At 40.9% G+C, this 20,709-nt stretch overlaps 2 protein-coding genes across 2 annotated transcripts; both read left to right on the forward strand.

Moving 5' to 3' along the window:
* The first annotated feature begins 7,024 nt into the window (after positions 1–7,024).
* LOC135211523 (coiled-coil domain-containing protein 39-like) lies at positions 7,025–8,596 on the forward strand. Its single transcript, XM_064244825.1, has one exon. The coding sequence runs from the start codon at positions 7,025–7,027 to the stop codon at positions 8,594–8,596; it is 1,572 nt and encodes a 523-aa protein (XP_064100895.1).
* A 7,619-nt stretch (positions 8,597–16,215) lies between these two features.
* Positions 16,216–18,667, forward strand: LOC135211524 (uncharacterized). Its single transcript, XM_064244826.1, has 2 exons — positions 16,216–16,785; positions 18,485–18,667. The coding sequence occupies exons 1-2, from the start codon at positions 16,216–16,218 to the stop codon at positions 18,665–18,667; spliced, it is 753 nt and encodes a 250-aa protein (XP_064100896.1).
* Positions 18,668–20,709: the final 2,042 nt, after the last annotated feature.

Consider the following 20,709-nt stretch of genomic DNA (forward strand, 5'->3'; position numbering starts at 1 on the left):
ACATCATACAGATAAATGAGACTGGATACAAATACCTGGGAATAATGGAAGGAGGGGATATAAAACACCAAGAGATGAAGGACACGATCAGGAAAGAGTATATGCAGAGACTCATGGCGATACTCAAGTCAAAACTCAACGCCGGAAATATGATAAAAGCCATAAACACATGGGCAGTGCCAGTAATCAGATACAGCGCAGGAATAGTGGAATGGACGAAGGCAGAACTCCGCAGCATAGATCAGAAAACCAGGAAACATATGACAATACACAAAGCACTACACCCAAGAGCAAATACGGACAGACTATATATAACACGAAAGGAGGGAGGGAGAGGACTACTAAGTATAGAGGACTGAGTCAACATCGAAAACAGGGCACTGGGGCAATATCTGAAAACCAGTGAAGACGAGTGGCTAAAGAGTGCATGGGAAGAAGGACTGATAAAAGTAGACGAAGACCCAGAAATATACGGAGACAGGAGAATGACAAACAGAACAGAGGACTGGCACAACAAACCAGTGCACGGACAATACATGAGACAGACTAAAGAACTAGCCAGTGATGAGACATGGCAATGGCTACAGAGGGGAGAGCTAAAGAAGGAAACTGAAGGAATGATAACAGCGGCACAAGATCAGGCCCTAAGAACCAGATATGTTCAACGAACGATAGACGGAAATAACATCTCTCCCATATGTAGGAAGTGCAATACGAAAAATGAAACCATAAACCACATAGGAAGCAAATGTCCGGCACTTGCACAGAATCAGTACAAAAAGAGGCAAGATTCAGTGGCAAAAGCCCTCCACTGGAGCTCGTGCAAGAAACATCAGCTACCTTGCAGTAATAAGTGGTACGAGCACCAACCTGAGGGAGTGATAGAAAACGATCAGGCAAAGATCCTCTGGGACTATGGTATCAGAACAGATAGGGTGATACGTGCAAATAGACCAGACGTGACGTTGATTGACAAAATCAAGAAGAAAGTATCACTCATTGATGTCGCAATACCATGGGACACCAGAGTTGTAGAGAAAGAAAGGGAAAAAATGGATAAGTATCAAGATCTGAAAATAGAAATAAGAAGGATATGGGATATGCCAGTGGAAATTGTACCCATAATCATAGGAACACTAGGCACGATCCCAAGATCCCTGAAAAGGAATCTAGAAAAACTAGAGGCTGAAGTAGCTCCAGGACTCATGCAGAAGAGTGTGTATCCTAGAAACGGCGCACATAGTAAGAAAAGTGATGGACTCCTAAGGAGGCAAGATGCAACCCGGAAACCCCACACTATAAATACCACCCAGTCGAATTGGAAGACTGATAGAGCAAAAGAAAAAAAAAAAAACTAAACAAATAAATAATAATAATAATAATAATAATAATAATAATAATAATAATAATAATAATAATAATAATAATAATAACTAAGCGTAATTCTTTCTCTCAGTGGATTATCTGCTCTAACAAAATGTCATTTCCTTTTCAATTTTGTCTGCGTGGAAATAAAAATGTTCTAGAAAGTTTCAGCAACCCTCTTTGGTTTGTTTAAACAAATAGTGGGTCCGAACGAGGCCCAAAACCCCAAACTTTTGCAAGAGTAGACACACACATACCTTCAAAAACGAAGGTAATATAAGAGAGGGTCGCGGGTTTAGGTCCTGATGCCAGGGACATGACGTACCGTCCATTTGAAGCTCGAACCTAGGTCCCCTCGTTATTATTATTATTATTATTATTATTATTATTATTTCTACGGCATTCAATTTATAGTCTTCTCCGTGCACGTTATATCACGTATATCCTGTTTCCTGCGGTCATATCAAGATGTTCTCTTCAATACCTTCATATCATCTAAGAGTTTCAACATTATCTACAGACATTACATACTTTCTAAATATATCTCATAATGGTTATTTATATTAGATTTGTCCAGTGAAGGAATAACTGTATCATATAAGATGATTCTCATTGTTATGAACGATACAACAATCTCTCTCTCTCTCTCTCTCTCGTCCTCAGCTCTCATTCAGTACTTTGTATAGAAGGAGGAGCGTCAAGCCAGATGCCTTCAGAAAAAGCTGCCATCAATTCTCAGTTGTTCTGTAACGCCAGGTAACCGCCATATCAGTCATCTTGATCTGGTGTATTATCATTCTTACTTAGAAAACTGGCATACTTTCTCATCAACTGGTATCTTTCACATATTATAACATATACAATAAGTATTATAATTATGATGTCCAAACTTAGCGAGATGGACAATATGCAAAGATAAAATTGCATTAAAACAACCTTAGCTCTTTCGTAAACTATGTCATCAGTCTCTCTCTCTCTCTCTCTCATTTACGTACGGTTCATCATTTAACGTATCTTTATCGCTGACTTGCATATTCTTGTGAAAGACGTGTTTCCTTTTATTCTTTACTTCCTCTCTCCCGCTCCCTCTCTCGGAGAGGATACTAGACAGACAGACAAACAGACGTTACTGACGACTGTTCAAGACAGACGGAAGATATTTGGGCCGAATTAGAAATGCTTCAATATGAGGCTGTGTCACAGGCTACACAGATGCCCAGGCACGAGTGTTTGTTTGCGTGTGTGTGTGTGTGTGTGTGTTTATAAATGAAGAATGTACAATGGTTTAAATGTGTAATTACCTGGGCCTATAATGTTTTTCAATCAGAAAAAATGAAGGTACAGTTCATTATATTTGATTAATTTTCCATGCGAAATAAAGCGTCTGTGATTTGTTAAACATCGACTCTGTTCTTCATACTTGCATTGTTCATTAATGCAGTTTCAAATTCCTTCACCACCACTGCAGTAACAAACGAGACATTGGACTATTTTCATTGTACTTATTGTACTTATAATTTATTATTTATATGAATGAATGCAGTTTCATGGAATGAATAAAGAGAAATTCACTAACAATTTTTTTTTTAATTTGGTTCAAATTCCCGACAGCAAAAGAGACGTCGCAATGAAGCGTTTATGGTGAACAACAGCCTCTTTATAGCCTTTTATATCCCGCTTTTATGTCCTCCTCTTATAGGCCCCCGCATATTCTCTTTTTATGTCCTACCTTTGTACCCTACCCTCTTGCATGTGTTTTATACCGTCGTTTTATATCCTCTTTTTATCCTTTTTATATCCTACCTTTATAACATCTTTTCATCCTCATTTTATATCCTACTTTTATATCTTCAGGTGGCTGTGACGTCTGCAAAATCGTCACTCGAAACTGGATTGGACCAGATTTCATCACAGAATCGTGGACTGCAAAACGGCGTTCAAACAAGAAGCTGTTGTGCTTTTGATAGCGAGGCAAGATAAAAATTGCCGAATAAGTGATTGCAATGACTGTATAAAAAGTAAAGTACATATTCAATTATTTATGCCTATTGGTGCCTAACGAAGTAGTGTTTGAAGTCAAATGCATGGAAATATAAGAAGGAATCCACAAATTGGGTTCTGGATAAACTGCTCGGGATGGTTAGCCGGCAAAAAGCTAAAATTACCAACAAAAATTGACTATTCCACATATTATTATAAGCTAAATTATGGCAAAACTGGGGTACATTTTACAGAAAAGGTTTTACATTCTTATTCATAGCTTCAACCTCGGCAAAACCTCACATATATTATACTTTTCCTTTGGATCGCACTTTTAATTTTTTTAATGGTTTGTATGGCTGGCTACAGGATTACAGGGTGTCCCTACAGGGTGTCAGCACTGCGATTCCTCTTAACTTTTCTCATGACTAAAATATTCCAGAAAATAATCACTGGGTACGTTCTGATAGCGAATTCGCTGACGCATTTCATTAAAGCATATATTTCCATAAATTAACGTATTTCATCTTGAAGGTAGTGGTCTGCTCTGTTACTTCGTTCAGATCGTAATTTTGTCACAATACATGTCCTGACTTCTTGTGAGGTTAAAGCTGGCTGGGGACGTGTCCGGTGTTGGTCCCTTGGAGGGTGGGGGTGAGGGAGGGAAGGTCGATTTTCTCTCTCTCTCTCTCTCTCTCTCTGTACAGGCAAGAACGCGTATTTTGGTTTCCATGTTACAGGAGGGGACGTGTAAGTCATGTGTTACTTGAGCGTGTCCTTTCTGTTACATTGATTTTTCTTTCCTTCGTAACAGATTTTAAGTTTAGGATGGATATATACAGATACACACAGACACACATAGTACACAGTAATACACACACGAAAGGAGAAATTTGATATTAAAAAAAAGCACTTTGTATTTCAGTTTCTTACAGAACAAAATAGTAGCTTTCCCACACATGGCTCGATGGAGGAAGGGTTGGTATGCTTCATGGCTTGTGTGTGTGTCTGTCTGTCACAGCACAGGGGATATGGGAAGGGGTTTTGGGGCGGGGGTGATAATTAGGCCTGTGGTGGTATTTGAGGTCCTAAATCCAGTTGTAGAATGTCAGCTAAGTAAGATTTACTTGTTTTAATACGATGTAAGCCTAGAGATTTTAACGCAGTAGTCTCTCTCTCTCTCTCTCTCTTTTCAAGGCTCATACATACAATGAATGATTTGAAATCGTTAAGGGATAGATAAATGTAGCTCTTTGAGGGCAGTAGTGTGCAGAAACTGTTATAAATCATATCATAAGATTAATTGACCTCTTCAAATTGTAGTATTACATATACATTCTCTGTTGTTGTATTTGGTTGAGCAGGCTTTATGATGCCAGCACGGGCTCTTGCTCGATAGAGCAACAGCCCCTCTTGTAATACTATACATTAGAATACAATGAAATCAAATCAAATACAAAAAACTTATTTTAACAGGACTTTAGTTGTAGCTACAAAAATAACACATTACCTCAAGATTTACAGTAATCAGAAATTTTATTTTGGTGAACTACAATGCAAAAAAATCCCAGAGAGAGAGAGAGAGAGAGAGAGAGAGAGAGAGAGAGAGAGACGGGATTCAAGAAGTGTTGTTGCCATTGTTCGAGTTATTTACAACAGTATTTCGGCATTAAGTGAAATTGATATATATATATATATATATATATATATTATATATATATATATATATATATATATGTGTGTGTGTGTGTGTGTGTGTGTGTGTGGGGGGGGGGCTGGACAGCACGTTCTAATATGTCCACTCTTGAGGTTAATCCTGAAGTGTTCTCTACCTTTTTGGATTTGGATTGAATACCTCCTCCTCCTGCAAGATGAGAAAGTCTCATCCTTTAGTCTCTCTCTCTCTCTCTCTCTCCTCTCTCTCTCTCTCTCCTCTCTTCGAAAATCTCATGGTTCGAGAAAGGAAACTTAATTTTGACATCGACACCAAACCGAAAGTGAGTTATTATGTTCAAGAGTCTAACGATGGTTTGAAAACTGTAGTATATATGGCTGTTTATGTGTAGGCTATGTTCGTACATGTGTGTGTGTGTTCTTAAGGAATATACATATAATGACACCCAGTTTTTGCTGCTATTTAACCTCTTGAGTTTTGGTAGAAGGTGAGAATATATTCAAGTCACATACAACAGAGATTATACTTTATTTCGTTGTGTAAGTTTTAAGTTGGATGAAAATGTCGTGAGGAAGACTGACTCCTTTAGTGATTCTCTTTATTTTTCTTCTTATTTTCTGGTTTCCTAATGAAGGAGCTTCCCCCACCCTCCCCCTCCCCCACCCCCCAACTATGGTTTTGCAAGTTCCATCGGACTACTAAACGGTTAATGTTTTAGGAATTTGTTATATATAGTAATATATATATATATATATATATATATATTATATATATATATATATATATGTCACACATATCCACAGGTGAAAAATAAGAGACAGGGTGTAGGTCCTGACCGGTTCGGCTTTATTTTCAAGCCATTGACAAAGGACTGATACATAGTATTAGAATTCACGAGTATATATACTACAAAGACAGTACTGACGAACATACACACAACCGTTTGAGACTGCAGATCACCCACAAGCAGGTGCAAGGTAGGAGTGGATTTCAAAAATCATTAGGCTAAAATTTACAACAAATTCTCAAGGTATACTACCGCTTAGGGTACAAGTCCACACCTGACAGGTGTCAGGAGGGGGGGTTGAACATCTCATTACCACTCTGCCCCCTTTACTGTGGTTTACAAATATAATAATCCTATTTTTCACCTGTGGATATGTGTGATAAATGAATCACGTGCTAAAGTGATTATAATCATATATATTATATATATCTAGTATATATATATATATATATAAATTCCTCCAACATTTAACCGTGTTCTATTCCTGGTATTTTGTTAGAGGATTTATTGAGGGACAGTTCTTCAGAGTATCAATTTGCAGAGAGTGAGGGAATCTTACAGATATTACACACTATATATATATATATATCTATATATATATATATATATATATATATATATACTATATATATATATATATATATATATATATATATAAATGATTATATGTCCATGGCAAATCTCACAAATATTTGAAAGGAAACGCAGACGACAAGAAAAAGGCATAATTTTTGAAGACATGTTGTCAGGGAAGGCAGACAAGCTGGAGAGAGAGAGCTCAGCAATTGACGCTTCACACAACATTCTTCTTCTGGTTTGTCTTCGGGGATTTATAGGATTCCTTGGAGAGATGTTTATGTCCAGTGAGTGGGAATATTCAGAACAATTAGAGCACCGGAATCCTGACAATCACGGCCGGGACATAACCAGCTCTCCTGGGAATCCTCAAGAATCCCCGGAGACATGAGACAGCAGCAGCTTCAGCGGAGACCACAATGGCTCCGGAATCCTGACGCGTCACTCATCTGTGTCGGTTTTGAAATCGAGGGTTAAAGCAAACAGAATTGGTCTGCATCAAGCTAAAGATGTTTCTAACTTTGCTTTCGTTCGTGCTAAACCTGTGCTTTACCTTCGCGGCCGGATTCCCCCGCGAGAAAGCTGTCTATATCAATCTTGTTGTGCTATCCATTGAAGTATGCATGCTTCTTGGATTCTGCATGGATATTGTCCGTTTCTTCAATGATTTTATGGCTCTGGACAACTGTCCGTCGCTGGCCATAACTGAAGAGGACAATCATTTGGATGACGATATGGACGACGATATGAATGACGATGTGCAAGACGATATGAATGACGATATGCAAGTCGATATGAATGACGATGAGCAAGACTGTGAAGAAGACGAAAATACGGTTTGTGAAGATGTCTCTAGTTCAGATTGTGAAGAGACACTGCATTTGCCCTGCCAAAAGACCCAGGGAGCAATCCAGATAAATGCTATCATCTCGACGCTTCAGGAAGAGCTCGAAGAGAAGGTTCGATTAGCAGAGGAACTAAGAAAGAAGGTAGAGGACCTGACCGAAGAAGGAACGAAGCTGACACGAAATATAACTGAGCTGGAACGTCTCAATCATGAGAAGGATACGCAGCTTCTCTCAATGCCAGCCGAAATGGAAGAGCTCAAAAGAGAGGTAGCTCTCAAGGCGCAGGAGACAGAGAAGCTTAGAAGAGAGAATGAGGACAAAAACTCCTCCCTCATCATTTTGGAAAACACGGTCGCAGTTCTCGACATGGAAAAGGAGACGTTGCGTCGAGATCTGCAGCAGACGGAAAACAATCGAACAGAATTGAAAAATGAACTAGACAAGAAAAATGAGGACCTGAAGAAACTGCGAGACGAGAACAGGAGGAAGCAGAATAGCATTGAAAGTCTGCAGAAGGAAACCGAGGACCAGAACTTCCAGATGAACTGTTTGGAAGATCAATTGCAAGTCCTCACCATTGAGAAAAAGTTGGCCCAAGACAATTTGCAGCAGCTCGAACTATGCAGGAAAGAATTAACTGACAAAAAGAGGGAGTTGGAGGATGCTAAAGCACACAACCTCCAGAGGGACAGAGAGATCCTGCACTTGGAGAATGAACTCTCTGTGAAGCAAAAGGAGGTCCTCAGCTTGATGAAAGGAGCCGAAAGTATTGTAGAACAAATGGACAATGGAAAAACCAATGAAATGACGAGGAGGACAGTCCAGCTGGAATTCGAGCTAGCTGAGATGAAGGAGGAAGTAGAGACGATGGAGTTTGAAAAGATGGAGGCCATCTTTGAACTTGAAAAACTCCAAGAAGAGGCCTTGGTACAGGATACAAAAATCAGATCCTTGGACATAAAAAGGCTTGATATGATTAGCAAGGCAAAGGACACTTTCTATAAAGAGAAGAATTTTACCAAAATGGCGCCGAAAAGACAGCCTGGATCAGAGAGGAAAGTTGGAAAGGAAAGTTCTCAGGCTAAACCTCGATGTCTAAGGAAGCCCCAGGTCAACTGCAAAGCCCTCTACCGACAAATGGACGACATCGAGGAAGGGATTCTCCAGATCAGAGCGTCGCAACGACGTTCAGCTGCCAACAGGAGACACTCAAAAGCCTCGGCTAAACTTCCTTCAAAGACGAAGCCTCTAAGTAGAGAACAAATACATCAGAAGCTGAGGACAGAATCTGCAGCTAACCTCCAAAGACTGGAGCGAGATGCTGCAATGGTAAGAAATCTCTACAAGGGCAACTACGTCACTTGAGAACCAGGCACTTTTAGGAAGATGAAGTTTGCCAGCAGAAGGAAGAAGAAAGGACAACCTCTTCGAAGTTGGGACGAAGAGGCTGCTCAGTTTTGTGATGGAATTCACTCCTGGATAAAGTTGTGGAAGCATCTCTGCGCGATGGAGAGACTACAGCGGCTGCTGGGCCCGTCGAGCACCCCTCCTCTTGCCACACGATACCCTCAGGGGTATCAATCCTCAATCACACATGGGTGGAAGGCAACCACTGGCAAGTTTCATGCCGACTACTCCATATGTGAATTGGGTTGTGCATTGCAAATTGAATCCCATTTTTGCATATACTACTGTGGCAACCTCTGGCGCGGTGTAAAAACCCGTAAGTTCAATGCCTTTTATATATGCAAAACATGGGTTATGCAGTGCATAATGGCTCAAATACTTGCATATACTACTGTGGCAACCTCTGGCGTGGCGTAAAAACCCGTAAGTTCAATGCCTTTCATATATGCAAAATATTTGTTATGCAATGCATAATGGCTCAAATACTTGCATATACTACTGTGGCAACCTCTGGCGTGGCGTAAAACCCCGTAAGTTCAATGCCTTTCATATATGCAAAATATTTGTTATGCAATGCATAATGGATCAAATACTTTCATATACTACAGTGGCAACCTCTGGCGCGGCGTAAAAACCCGTAAGTTCAATGCCTATTACATATGCAAAATATTTGATCCTAGTGTGGCAGGACTTAGAGCTCGAAAGACACCGTTAGGAGTCGCTGCATTCCAATGTCGTACAATCTAGAGATTGGAAGCTTCCAGTCTGTAGCAAAGGAGTGAATTTCATCAACAGTGAGCAGAGAATTGCCTGGATTTTGGACTGTCAAGAAATCTCCTGTTTTCCATCGATGGCAGCGAATTGATCTGGAAGTTCTTCACAGGCTGGCAGGCGTCACATGATCTAGGGTCATATGGCTGAGGATTCTATCTACTTGGCTAGCTGACGAAGCTGAGGAAGGGGAAGGGCCCACCCATGGTAAAACTAAAACCCCTGTCCTATGAAGCTCCGTTGGCAAGGATGCCCCATGGGTGAGATCAACTCTGATCGGCAAAGGCCACATAATATATATATATATATATATATATATATATATATATATATATATATATACATACATATATATGTATATATATATATTACATATACATATATATATATATATATATATTATATATATATATATATATATATGTATATATACATACATATATATATATATATATATATATATATATATATATATATATATATATATATATATATCTATATATATATATATATATATATAGATATATATATATATATATATATAATATATATATATATATATATATATATATATATATGTATATATATATATATATATATATATTATATATATATATATATATATATATATAGAAATATATATATATATCATATATATATATATATAATATATATATATATATATAATATATATATTGTAATGTAATTAATATATTTGATAAATTTTTATATTGAAGTTATGCTTTTGACTTCATACATTTAAAGTAAATTTGTTTGTTTTTGTCCAGTTTATTTATATATGTCGTTTGAAGGTTGGACTTGGGGTTTTTACCTCCCCCCCTCTAAGGGTAGTTATAGTTTTAATTGGTATTTAACCCATGTAAATGTTTTTCTTTTCATGGTTGACTGTGCTTCGACTGTTTGAGACCCGTTTTATTTTCATCTCCGCATCTGATATGGGAACTTGCGGAGTGATGAAGAGTTAGTTAACGGCTCCCTGTAGAGAGGTTATCAGCTCCTATATTTTTCCTGACGGCTTGTGGTAAATTACTCGGATGTTCTGAAGACGTCCTCGACTTTGTGAAGCTATTGGCATCTTGGAGGTGTTCCTTTTCATCCCCCTACGAACAGTACTTTTTATGGACGTCTCTGCGGTCTGTGTAAAGAAATTGTGTGACGCTCTCCCTTTACAAGGCTATACTTCGGGGTTGTGACGCCCTTACCAGATCGATGTACTTTTGGAGGCGAACCTCGCCCGTCATTTGCCCTTGCCCTCAGTTAGCTGAACCTCTGGAGTCGTAAAGAGGCCTCCCAGGGTCGAAGAAGAGGGTAAGATCCCAGACCCTGTGTGTATTTATCATAAATATTCTCTCGTATAGACGACCTGAGTTGGGTGTTTCATCCTTAGTGGCACTACTGGAGTTAACCGTTGAAGACGAGACTTCGAGCTAATATTAAAGAGACGACTTACTATGAATCATTGGATTAGTGGAGTGATAGTTAATTTTTCTTAACTGCAAGATAATTATGTTTCATAGTCCTAATGTACGCTTATTCGAATGTGTGGTTTGATTAGGTTTAAGGCTATTTTTCTTACTTTGTCTCTTACTATCATAACGACCAGTGCATCTGTGTTTTCTATCTCCCCCTAGTAACTTTTTCTTTTACTTTAGTATGATAGTTAGCTAGGCGAATGTTTTTTTTGGAATTTTGTAATTGTGAGTTTTGTTTTTTCTCTTTCTTCCCTAAAGTACAGCTTTCAAGGGATTTCTTTGTAATGATAAGACTTCTTTGTTGGAATAATTAAGTATATGTTTAGTCTCTGTATCCTTCTCTTTGAGGAAATACTTTGGATTGTTGATGTTCTGGTTATGAGTCCTACTCATTACCATAGTGGTAAGGACTTTAGAAGTGGATTAAAGAACCTCTGAACTCATTACCATCTCTAAGAGTTCATAACAATATATATGTATATATATAGAAATCTATATATTATATATATATATATATATATATATATATATATATGTATATAGATATATATATATATATATATAGTATATATATATATATATATATATATATATTCCTTATATATCTATCTATCTATCTATCTATATATATATATATATATATATATATATATATATATATATATAAATATATCCATTCATCCATCTATCCATACATACATACACAAGCAACAACTTTACTTTTGTCATTATCATTAACATGACAATTTTTATTATTATTATTATTATTATTATATTATTATTATTATTATTATTATTATTATTATTATTATTATTATTATTATTATTATTATTATGGACAAAAATACTCCAACACAAAAATATTTCCAGATAAACGAAGAAACAGCCTTTCTCAACCACACAAACACATACACGATATATATATATATATATATATATATATATATATATATATATATATATATATATATATATATATACATATATATATATATATATACATATATATATGTGTGTATATATATGTATGATATATACATACACATATAATAATATATATATATATATATATATATATATATATATATATATATATATATAGCGTGTGTGTGTGTGTGTGGGTGAGAGAGGCTGTTCCTTCGTTTATCTGGAAATATTTTTGTGTTGAAATATTTTGTCCATAATAATAATAATAATAATAATAATAATAATAATAATAATAATAATAATAATAATAATAATAATAATAATAATATCATCATCTTGGGAGTAGACCCTCTTTTAAACAAGTCTTGTTGAAAAGGATTGCTGCATCAGCTCCATTAATTTTGTATAGAGTCTTCTCTATTTGCCTTATTAAGGATTTCTCAATGTTGCTGAAACTGGCAAGCAACGTGCCAAAGGGGATCGTCAAATCCAGTGTAGTCATATTGAATGATCTTTATTACTGCTATATACATATATTACTGTTACAAGTTTCTCTCTCTCTCTCTCTCTCTCTCTCTCTCTCTCTCTCTCTCTCTCTCTCTCTGACGTGTTTCGCCCAGATCTGCCAGGGCATGGTCACAGCGATGGTTGCTGGAGGACTGAATCTTGGTGGTTGTTGTTTTTTATTTGATTTGATTTAGCTGACCTTAAGGTCGGTGGTTGTTGTTTAAGATTAAGCTGGCCTTGTGCCAGCACGGGCTCTTGCTCACAGAGCAGCCCGTAATTAAGGTCGGTGTTGTTTGTTGTTTTTGATTTAGCTGACCTTGTGTCAGCACGGGCTCTTGCTCACAGAGCAGCCCGTAATGGTCGGTGGTGAGTCCTTCGCTATATATCATGGTCGTGCGGGCGCTCACGGATGCTCCTGCAGGACCCGGAGGGTGCTCGACTTTCCATTGGCTGGCGGCCAGGCATCGGAAACTCTCGAGGCGCGTTGATCTTCTCAGGTGTGTTGCGTCACCTGGAGCCGGGTTTTCATTGGCTGCGACCGTGGTGACGTAACTCCTGGTATTTCTACCAACCTCTTCGATATTGGCCCCGTCCTGGGCGCTGGTGTTCTCGTCTGGAGGGGGGGGCTGGGTCTTCCTTACACAGGTGGGCAGCAGGAAGGGTTCCTGTGTCGTATTAAGGAATGGTTTCTGCTCGAGGATAAATAATGCCTCAAGGAGGCGTAGGCGTCGCTGATCGGGGGCTCTTCCAATTATCTTTGTGTTTTTTACGATATCCTCACGCACGACATGCTGTTGGTGGGCGGTGAGGGCGTGGTGTTTTATGGCACCATTCTGGGCGTGACAGGAGATCCTCTTAGACAGTCGTAACGTTGTCATACCGATATAAACTCCAGGACATCCTTGGATAGGGCATGTGTACTGGTAGACGACGTTATTCTGCTTCAGGGGATCTCCTGCAGGCGGGGTAGGGTTATTTCTCATAATCAGGTCCCTTGTTCTCCTGTTTTTATAATAGATTATAAAAGAGAGCCTCTTCCCTTCCTCCACGGGGGTGACGTTCTCTTCTACAATCTTCTTAAGGCATCTCTCCTCTTCCTTATATCCGTGGTGCATGAAGGACTTGTAGAAAATACGTATATCCTCGGAGGGGGGATTCTCTTTATTCTCTCCGTCCTCCATGTACCATTTGTTTAAGGCTGTTCTGATCTCCCTGTTGATCAGCTTGTTGGAGTAACCGTTATTAATCATCATTTGTGAGGCTCGGTCCAGTTCTGCGTGGGTGTCCTGCCACGCTGAACAGTGCGTTAAGGCCCTCCTCACGAAGGCCCTGACGGTGGTGGTCTTGAACCTCGCAGGACACTCACTTTTCTATATTTAAGCAAAGTCCCAAGTTAGTGGATTTGGTGTAGACGGTGGTGGTCATCTTCGGGGTAGTCTTCGTAATTAGGACGTCGAGGAAGGGGAGCCAATCTTCGCTGCTAAATTCAATCGTGAAATTAAGGGCGCTGTTGCGCAGGAACTGCTGGCGAAGGGCTTCAACCTCTTCCTCGGAGTCAGCTTGAACAAATATGTCGTCGATGTATCAGGCATACGTCCGGGGACATCGGTGCTGCGAAAAAACCCGCTCTTCAACGGTACCCATGTAAAAGTTGGCAAAGAGGACGCCCTCCTTGAGGCATTATTTATCCTCGAGCGAAACCTTCCTTAATACGAATAGGAACCCTTCCTGCTGCCCACCTGTGTAAGGGAAGGAAAAAAAAAGACCCAGCCCCCCCCTCCAGACGAGAACACCAGCGCCCAGGATGGGCCAATATCGAAGAGGTTGGTAGAAATACCAGGAGTTACGTCACCACGGTCGCAGCCAATGAAAACCCGGCTCCAGGTGACGCAACACACCTGAGAAGATCAACGCGCCTCGAGAGTTTCCGACGCCTGGCCGCCAGCAATCGAAAAAGTCGAGCACCTCCGGGTCCTGCAGGAGCATCCGTGAGCGCCCGCACGACCATGATATATAGCGAAGGACTCACCACCAAGAGCCCGTGCTGGCACAAGGCCAGCTTAATCTTAAACAACAACCACCAGTATTTTACGGGCTGCTCTGTGAGCAAGAGCCCGTGCTGGCACAAGGCCAGCTTAATCTTAAACAACAACAAACAACCAGTCACCACCAAGATCAGTTGCTGCTCGGCATCCGTGGTAGCAACATCTCTGCTCACACCGCTCCTAGACTCCGCCCACTTCCAGCTACAGCTCCGCCCAGACTCCTCCCACCGGCAGCCACCGACCAATCAGAAGCCAGCAGGAAAACCTACAAGCTTCTTTGCAGGATTTCAAGCTTGTGCTTCTCTGCCACTAGCCAATCAGCTTGCTGCAGACTTTCCCTGCCTTTTAGCCCTGCCGACTTTATAGTTGGCGCACTTAGCAAGGGAGAATAAGATTTGAGAGAGCTCTCTCACTCTTATAAGCAATTTGAAGACTTAAAATCACTCCTCCTTTTCTCAAAAAATAACTTTCTCTTATTAACACCGTCTCTCTTGTGGAACATTTGGTAGCCCTTGAGGTCTAAAAACTCCAACAGAAGCAAGACCAAAGAGACAAATCTTCCTACTGTCGCAATACTATATTGCAAGTAGCACAGGAAACCATAGGCTGGCGCCTTCCATAAGCCAGATTCCAAGATAACTTAAACAAACATCCAAGCCCTTCAGGCGACATAAACACAACCATCCACTTATTCACTCACCCCTCACAATATCCTAAATCCACTCCATAGACATGGAACCTTCAACCTCTATCATATCACAAGATCACATCATCCATGACGACTCCTCAGCCCCCATCACATCCATGACACCGACTAGAAGAAGAAATAGATCAGGTACCAGCTCCCCCTCAGACGAACATGTGACACAGAGACCACGGATTTCCTCTCCCCCTGATAACTCTCCTGCACACTCAAAAGAACATCCCTCCCAACAGCTCCTCTCCCTACACTGCTCTGACACGGAAGACGACCTTTCACAGGACAATGGTGGCTTTACACTTGTACGCAGTAAGAAGAACATGAAGAAATCAACACAAAACACGGACACTTTTAACTTGCAATCAGACACCGAATTCCCACGACTGAGATTCAAACCAATACAAAAACCAGGAGAAACAGCTTACACCACAATAAAAGCCATTGAAGACAGACACAAGGACATCATTTTCCAGGCACGACCAACCCGAACAGGACAATTCATTCTGATACCTAAAGACAAACATGCCGAAGAAGTACTCAGGAAGGACGGACATTGCAAAGCACTGGACCCAAACGACAGAATACAGAAAGGACTCAAATGCAGATACCCAGTAAACCTCCCAATCGACCCCATAAAAGAGCTCTCCTTTGTGTTAGACGCCACCCGGTGCACAAACAAAGCAGGAGAACCAACAAGAAAGGTTCTTGTAACCTTCCAGGGGGAAAGGCCTGCCGAAGTAAACATACCAATATGGGGAAAATTCCCCACTGAAGAATTCACCCCTGAACCACTAAGGTGCTTTAGGTGTCAAAGATTTGGACACCATCAGCGAGAATGTAGCTACAAACACATTTGTGGGATATGTAGTTGCAAACACCCAACACAAGAGTGCTTAGATCGTTACAAAAGGAAAGAGAGGACAACAGCAAAATGCCCAAATTGTAAAGGGCAGCATCACGCCTGGCATAAAGGCTGTCCGGAAAGACTAAAGAGGATTTGGCTAATGAAAGGCCAGAACCCCCAGACCACCACCAGAACGTTGCAACAGCAATACAAACCACCCCCACAACACACATCATACCCTCAACACCTACCATAAAGGCTGTCCGGAAAGACTTAAGAGGATTTGGCGAATGAAAGGCCAGAACCCCCAGACCACCACCAGAACGTTGCAGCAGCAACACAAACCTCCCCCACAACACACATCATACCCTCAACACCTACCACAACAAAACCCACCTACACAACAACAACACCAACAACAAACATCACATCCTCAGCGACCAACGGAATACAACCCACCTCCACTACAGCAACAACAACCACAGCAACACAGACACCAAAACCCCAGATATAGGCAGCAGAAACCCCCCACCAATCAAAGACGCAATCCACCTACACAACAACCACAACAAGACCAACAACAGAACACATACCACAGAGACCCCAGACAGACACAAAACCAAGACACAAACAACACGCCCACACCTGCCTCAAACCCCATGTCCTTCTACTCCACATCAACTCGGAAAACACCCCTACTTCCCACCCCACCCAATCACATGAAAACACCCCCCACCCCCAACTCCACCCGTGACGGTAGTACCAGTGCCGAAAGTCAGCACAACACCGTAGAGCAGACACCAGAGAAAGGCCACTACCGCCTCAGTAAAGACGACTTTAGGAGGGAAATAGAGAAAATTGTGAGGGCAATTTTTCAACAATTTTTTCCAAACCTAAACCTAACAGCTGACCTCAGGAAAACGATTGTAGCACTGACACCTTATTAAGATGGAAGGAAACAATCAACATCAAACACGCCCCCAGAACACTGAAGACATTTCATCATACACCAGTCTAAAAATATTACAATGGAACATAAACAGTGCCAACACAAAATATGCCATACTACAATCCAAAGTACTCTCAGAAAGACACGACGTCATCCTGCTACAGGAAACACTAATTAGGGAAAACAACAACTTCACATTCAAAGGATACACAGTTTATAAAACTCCACATACAGATTCAAATAGAGGGCTGATCACCCTAATAAAAACAACAATTCCCTCGGAAAAAATAAGAAACATAAACTGTGGTGATGGGATTGAGACACTAAGTGTCCTCATAAGACTAGCAAACACGTCACTCACCATACACAATATCTACAAAGGGCATGAAAAAATCTTTGAAGGAGAGAACCTCTTCAGTGCAGCCTCCAGAGAAAACACCTTCTTTGCAGGAGACTTCAATGAACACCACCCATGCTTACAGTCGAGACATCCTAATGGAAGAATTTCCAGACGTTGCACTAATAAATGACACAAATGAAGCAACACACCTACGAGGTGGCAGGCTAGACTTAAGCTTCATAACTGGAAACCTGAAAGAAGACTGCACATGGAGAGTGCACCCAACACTAACCAGTGACCATTTTGCAACCGAAACAAAACTAAAGATAATGAAAATTCCCCCACCACCGCCCCCTCCGGCAGGATGGAGACCGGACCTAGCAAACTGGCCAACATTTCAAAACCACATGAACACATGGGCAACACAGTACATTCAAAATCCAGCCCTCAACATATGCACGCTCCAACAGGACTTTGTAGAGAGCCTGCACAACGCAGCAAACATTTCCATGCCAAGAAAGCCTTTAGAACAATGCAACCCCACAGGACAGTTGGTACTACAACTCTAGAATCAAAGAAATGAACTCAAGAGTAAACAGAATAAGGAAAATATTCAGAAGGAACCCCACCGACGAGTTGCACACGATCCTAAGAGAGTCGTAAACACGCAGCCCAAACTGCTAAGGAGGTTAAGCAGGAAACCTGGCTAAAATGGTGCTCAGAAACCACTCGACTGACACCCATTGCAAAGATGTTCAAGTGGTTCAACAAGGTATCAGGAAAGACCACCAGGAACACAGGCACACCATCCCAACCCTCTAGCTGAAGCAAACAGACTAGCACAACACTTTGCAGACAGAACCAAATCAATTCACCTACCACCAGTCACACGAGAAAGACAAGTGGCACTCAATCCTGAAAGATGGAGAATCATCAATACAGCCTGCAGCAATTCTGATGACACGGACACACCATTCACAATGAAAGAACTTGACAAAGCCCTCCAAAAGGGAACAGACACAGCACCAAGGAGCAGACATGATTACATATAGCATGTAAAAAACATGGGAAACGCAGCAAAAACAGTGCATCTCCACATAATAAAACAACGTACACAGAGCAGATCAGACCCACACAATGGAACCAACAAAACACACAACCAATTCCCAAACCAAAGGAGCCAAACGCCTACAGACCCATTTCTCTCATCAGCTGCACAGAAAAAGACGGCAGATGAGAATGGTGTTAAACAGACTGCTGTGGAAAACAGGGCCCATTACACCACCGCTTATATGCCTACAAAGAGGGGATAGGCACACAGGAATGTCTAGCAGATGTGATGGCCACAATAAATAACAAGAAAGCAATCGTAGTATTTCTCGACCTAGAAAAAGCCTACGAACTTGCAAGTGCAGCTGCTATCCTGGCAGCCTTAGCCAACAAGACGGTTTAAAAGGCAACCTTCTAGCATGGACCAAAGATACATGCAAAACAGACAAGCCAGAGTTACCTTTCAAGGAGCAACCTCCGAATTCCTCAGTCTGGAAAATGGAACACCTCAAGGAGGAATACTCAGCCCCTTCCTCTTCAATATACTAATGGAGAAATTAGCCAACAGCAACTTCCCAAATGGAGTTGAAATTTTCATATATGCAGATGATGTGTGCTTGGTCAGCACAGACAGGCATAGAGCCCACCACACATGCAAATCGCGATAACACAGATTGAAAACAAATGCACAGTCCTAGGACTAAAAATCAACACGGCAAAAACCAAGGCAATGGCAATCAAATACAATACAGACCTGAACCCAATACAACTCATGGAGAACCCATCGAATGGGTAGACAACTTCATGTACCTAGGAGTCAACATCAACATACAGCTCTCACCACGCAAAGAAATAGAAACACTTAAACAAAAGATCAAATGCAGACAAAACGCCATGAAAAGAATCACCTCGCTAAGGCAGGGAGCCATATACCATGCCCTCAGATTTTCTACATACAGACAATAAGATCAACAGTAGAGTATGCCGCACCAGTCCTCACTAATCTCACAAGCACTGAACAAAAAAGTTTTGAGGTAATCCAAAACAATGCCTTAAGACTCATTACAGGAGCACCAATGTGGACCAACCTATGCATCCTGAGACATGAAACAAAACTACAATCTCTGACTCATAGGATAGATCAGAGAAACACATCCATCCTGCTAAAAACCTTAAAAAATGACAGAGACTGTCCACTCAAAAAGGAGATCAGGAAATGCATTAATCTCCATGAAGAGCTAGACCCTCCCAAAACATATGCTGGAGACCTTCTAGATACACTGAGAAGAGTAGGCATGCAAAATCATGCTGCAGCCATCAGGGAAGACACCCCCTTCAGTGAATAACACAGAATCAGCACCCTGGGAACCAGAACCTTTTAACACAAACTACACAATTCTTCAGCAAGCAAGGAAGCATGCACCACCCAACAGTTAAAGCAAGCAGCACAAGAAGCAATACAGTTGACAACCGCCACAAACATATACTTTACAGATGGATCAGTAGACCTCAGCGTCCCAGCGGCAGCAGCAGGGATACTTTACAGATGGATCAGTAGACCTCAGCGTCAGCGGCAGCAGCAGGGTCTACTCAACAACACTCAAGGAAGCTGGAGGCTCTCGACAATGCCTCCACACTACAGACAGAGCTGATAGCTATCGCCAAAGCACTAGAAGACTCCCAACACGAACTGGGCAACACTACAATACACACCGACTCGAAAGGAGCAATACAAGCCATCACAAAAAGGCAAACAAAGCAAAGGAAAATATCAAACTCCTAACGAGCATATGGGCACTGGCAAAACTCCATCAAAGCAGAAACAGACAAATAACTCTCAACTGGATCCCGAGCCATGTAGGAATACAAGGAAATGAGGAAGCTGATTCCCTGGCAAAAAGCGGGCTACACATAAACAATGTCAACATCAAAATAAACCTCTCACTAACCCAACTAAAAAGCATAGCAGCAGCATACTGCCAAACACAGGAGGAAAGCAAAATCAGGAGAGCCATCTTCGGAGGCTCCAAGACTGCAAAATGGTATGCAGACACCACACAATTCAACCACACAGCATACCAAAGAACATGACACGAGCACTAGCGGTAATATACACCGTCTAAGGTTCGGATACCAATGCACATGGCAAAAATAGAAAAACAACCCTAAACCATGTAAATACTGCAAACAAATACAGAAGAAGCACTGGAACACTATATATTACACTGCCCAGAAACACAACAACTAGACAAAGTCATGAATGGAGATCAACAATCAGTCACTCAAATAACGAGTACATATCCTAAACAACACCCAACAGCTTACAGGCTTCCTATGCTCCTACCCACCACCAAGGTAGGTGCAAAAACACTCCTAAATAGCAGAATCTCGGGGACATCAGTCAAGACCCCTCACACCCCTGCCATCCCATATCCACTCACATAC

This window comes from Macrobrachium nipponense, chromosome 4 (assembly GCF_015104395.2).
Source record: "Macrobrachium nipponense isolate FS-2020 chromosome 4, ASM1510439v2, whole genome shotgun sequence".
Lineage (NCBI taxonomy): Eukaryota > Metazoa > Arthropoda > Malacostraca > Decapoda > Palaemonidae > Macrobrachium > Macrobrachium nipponense.

Bases quoted from the DNA above. Each gene is read 5' to 3' on its own strand.
- LOC135211523 (XM_064244825.1), top strand. From the start codon at position 7,025: ATGGATATTGTCCGTTTCTTCAATGATTTTATGGCTCTGGACAACTGT.
- LOC135211524 (XM_064244826.1), top strand. From the start codon at position 16,216: ATGAAAGGCCAGAACCCCCAGACCACCACCAGAACGTTGCAGCAGCAA. The intron at 16,786-18,484 runs GTGAGGGCAATT...TGTGGAAAACAG, and splicing joins GGAGGGAAATAGAGAAAATT to GGCCCATTACACCACCGCTT.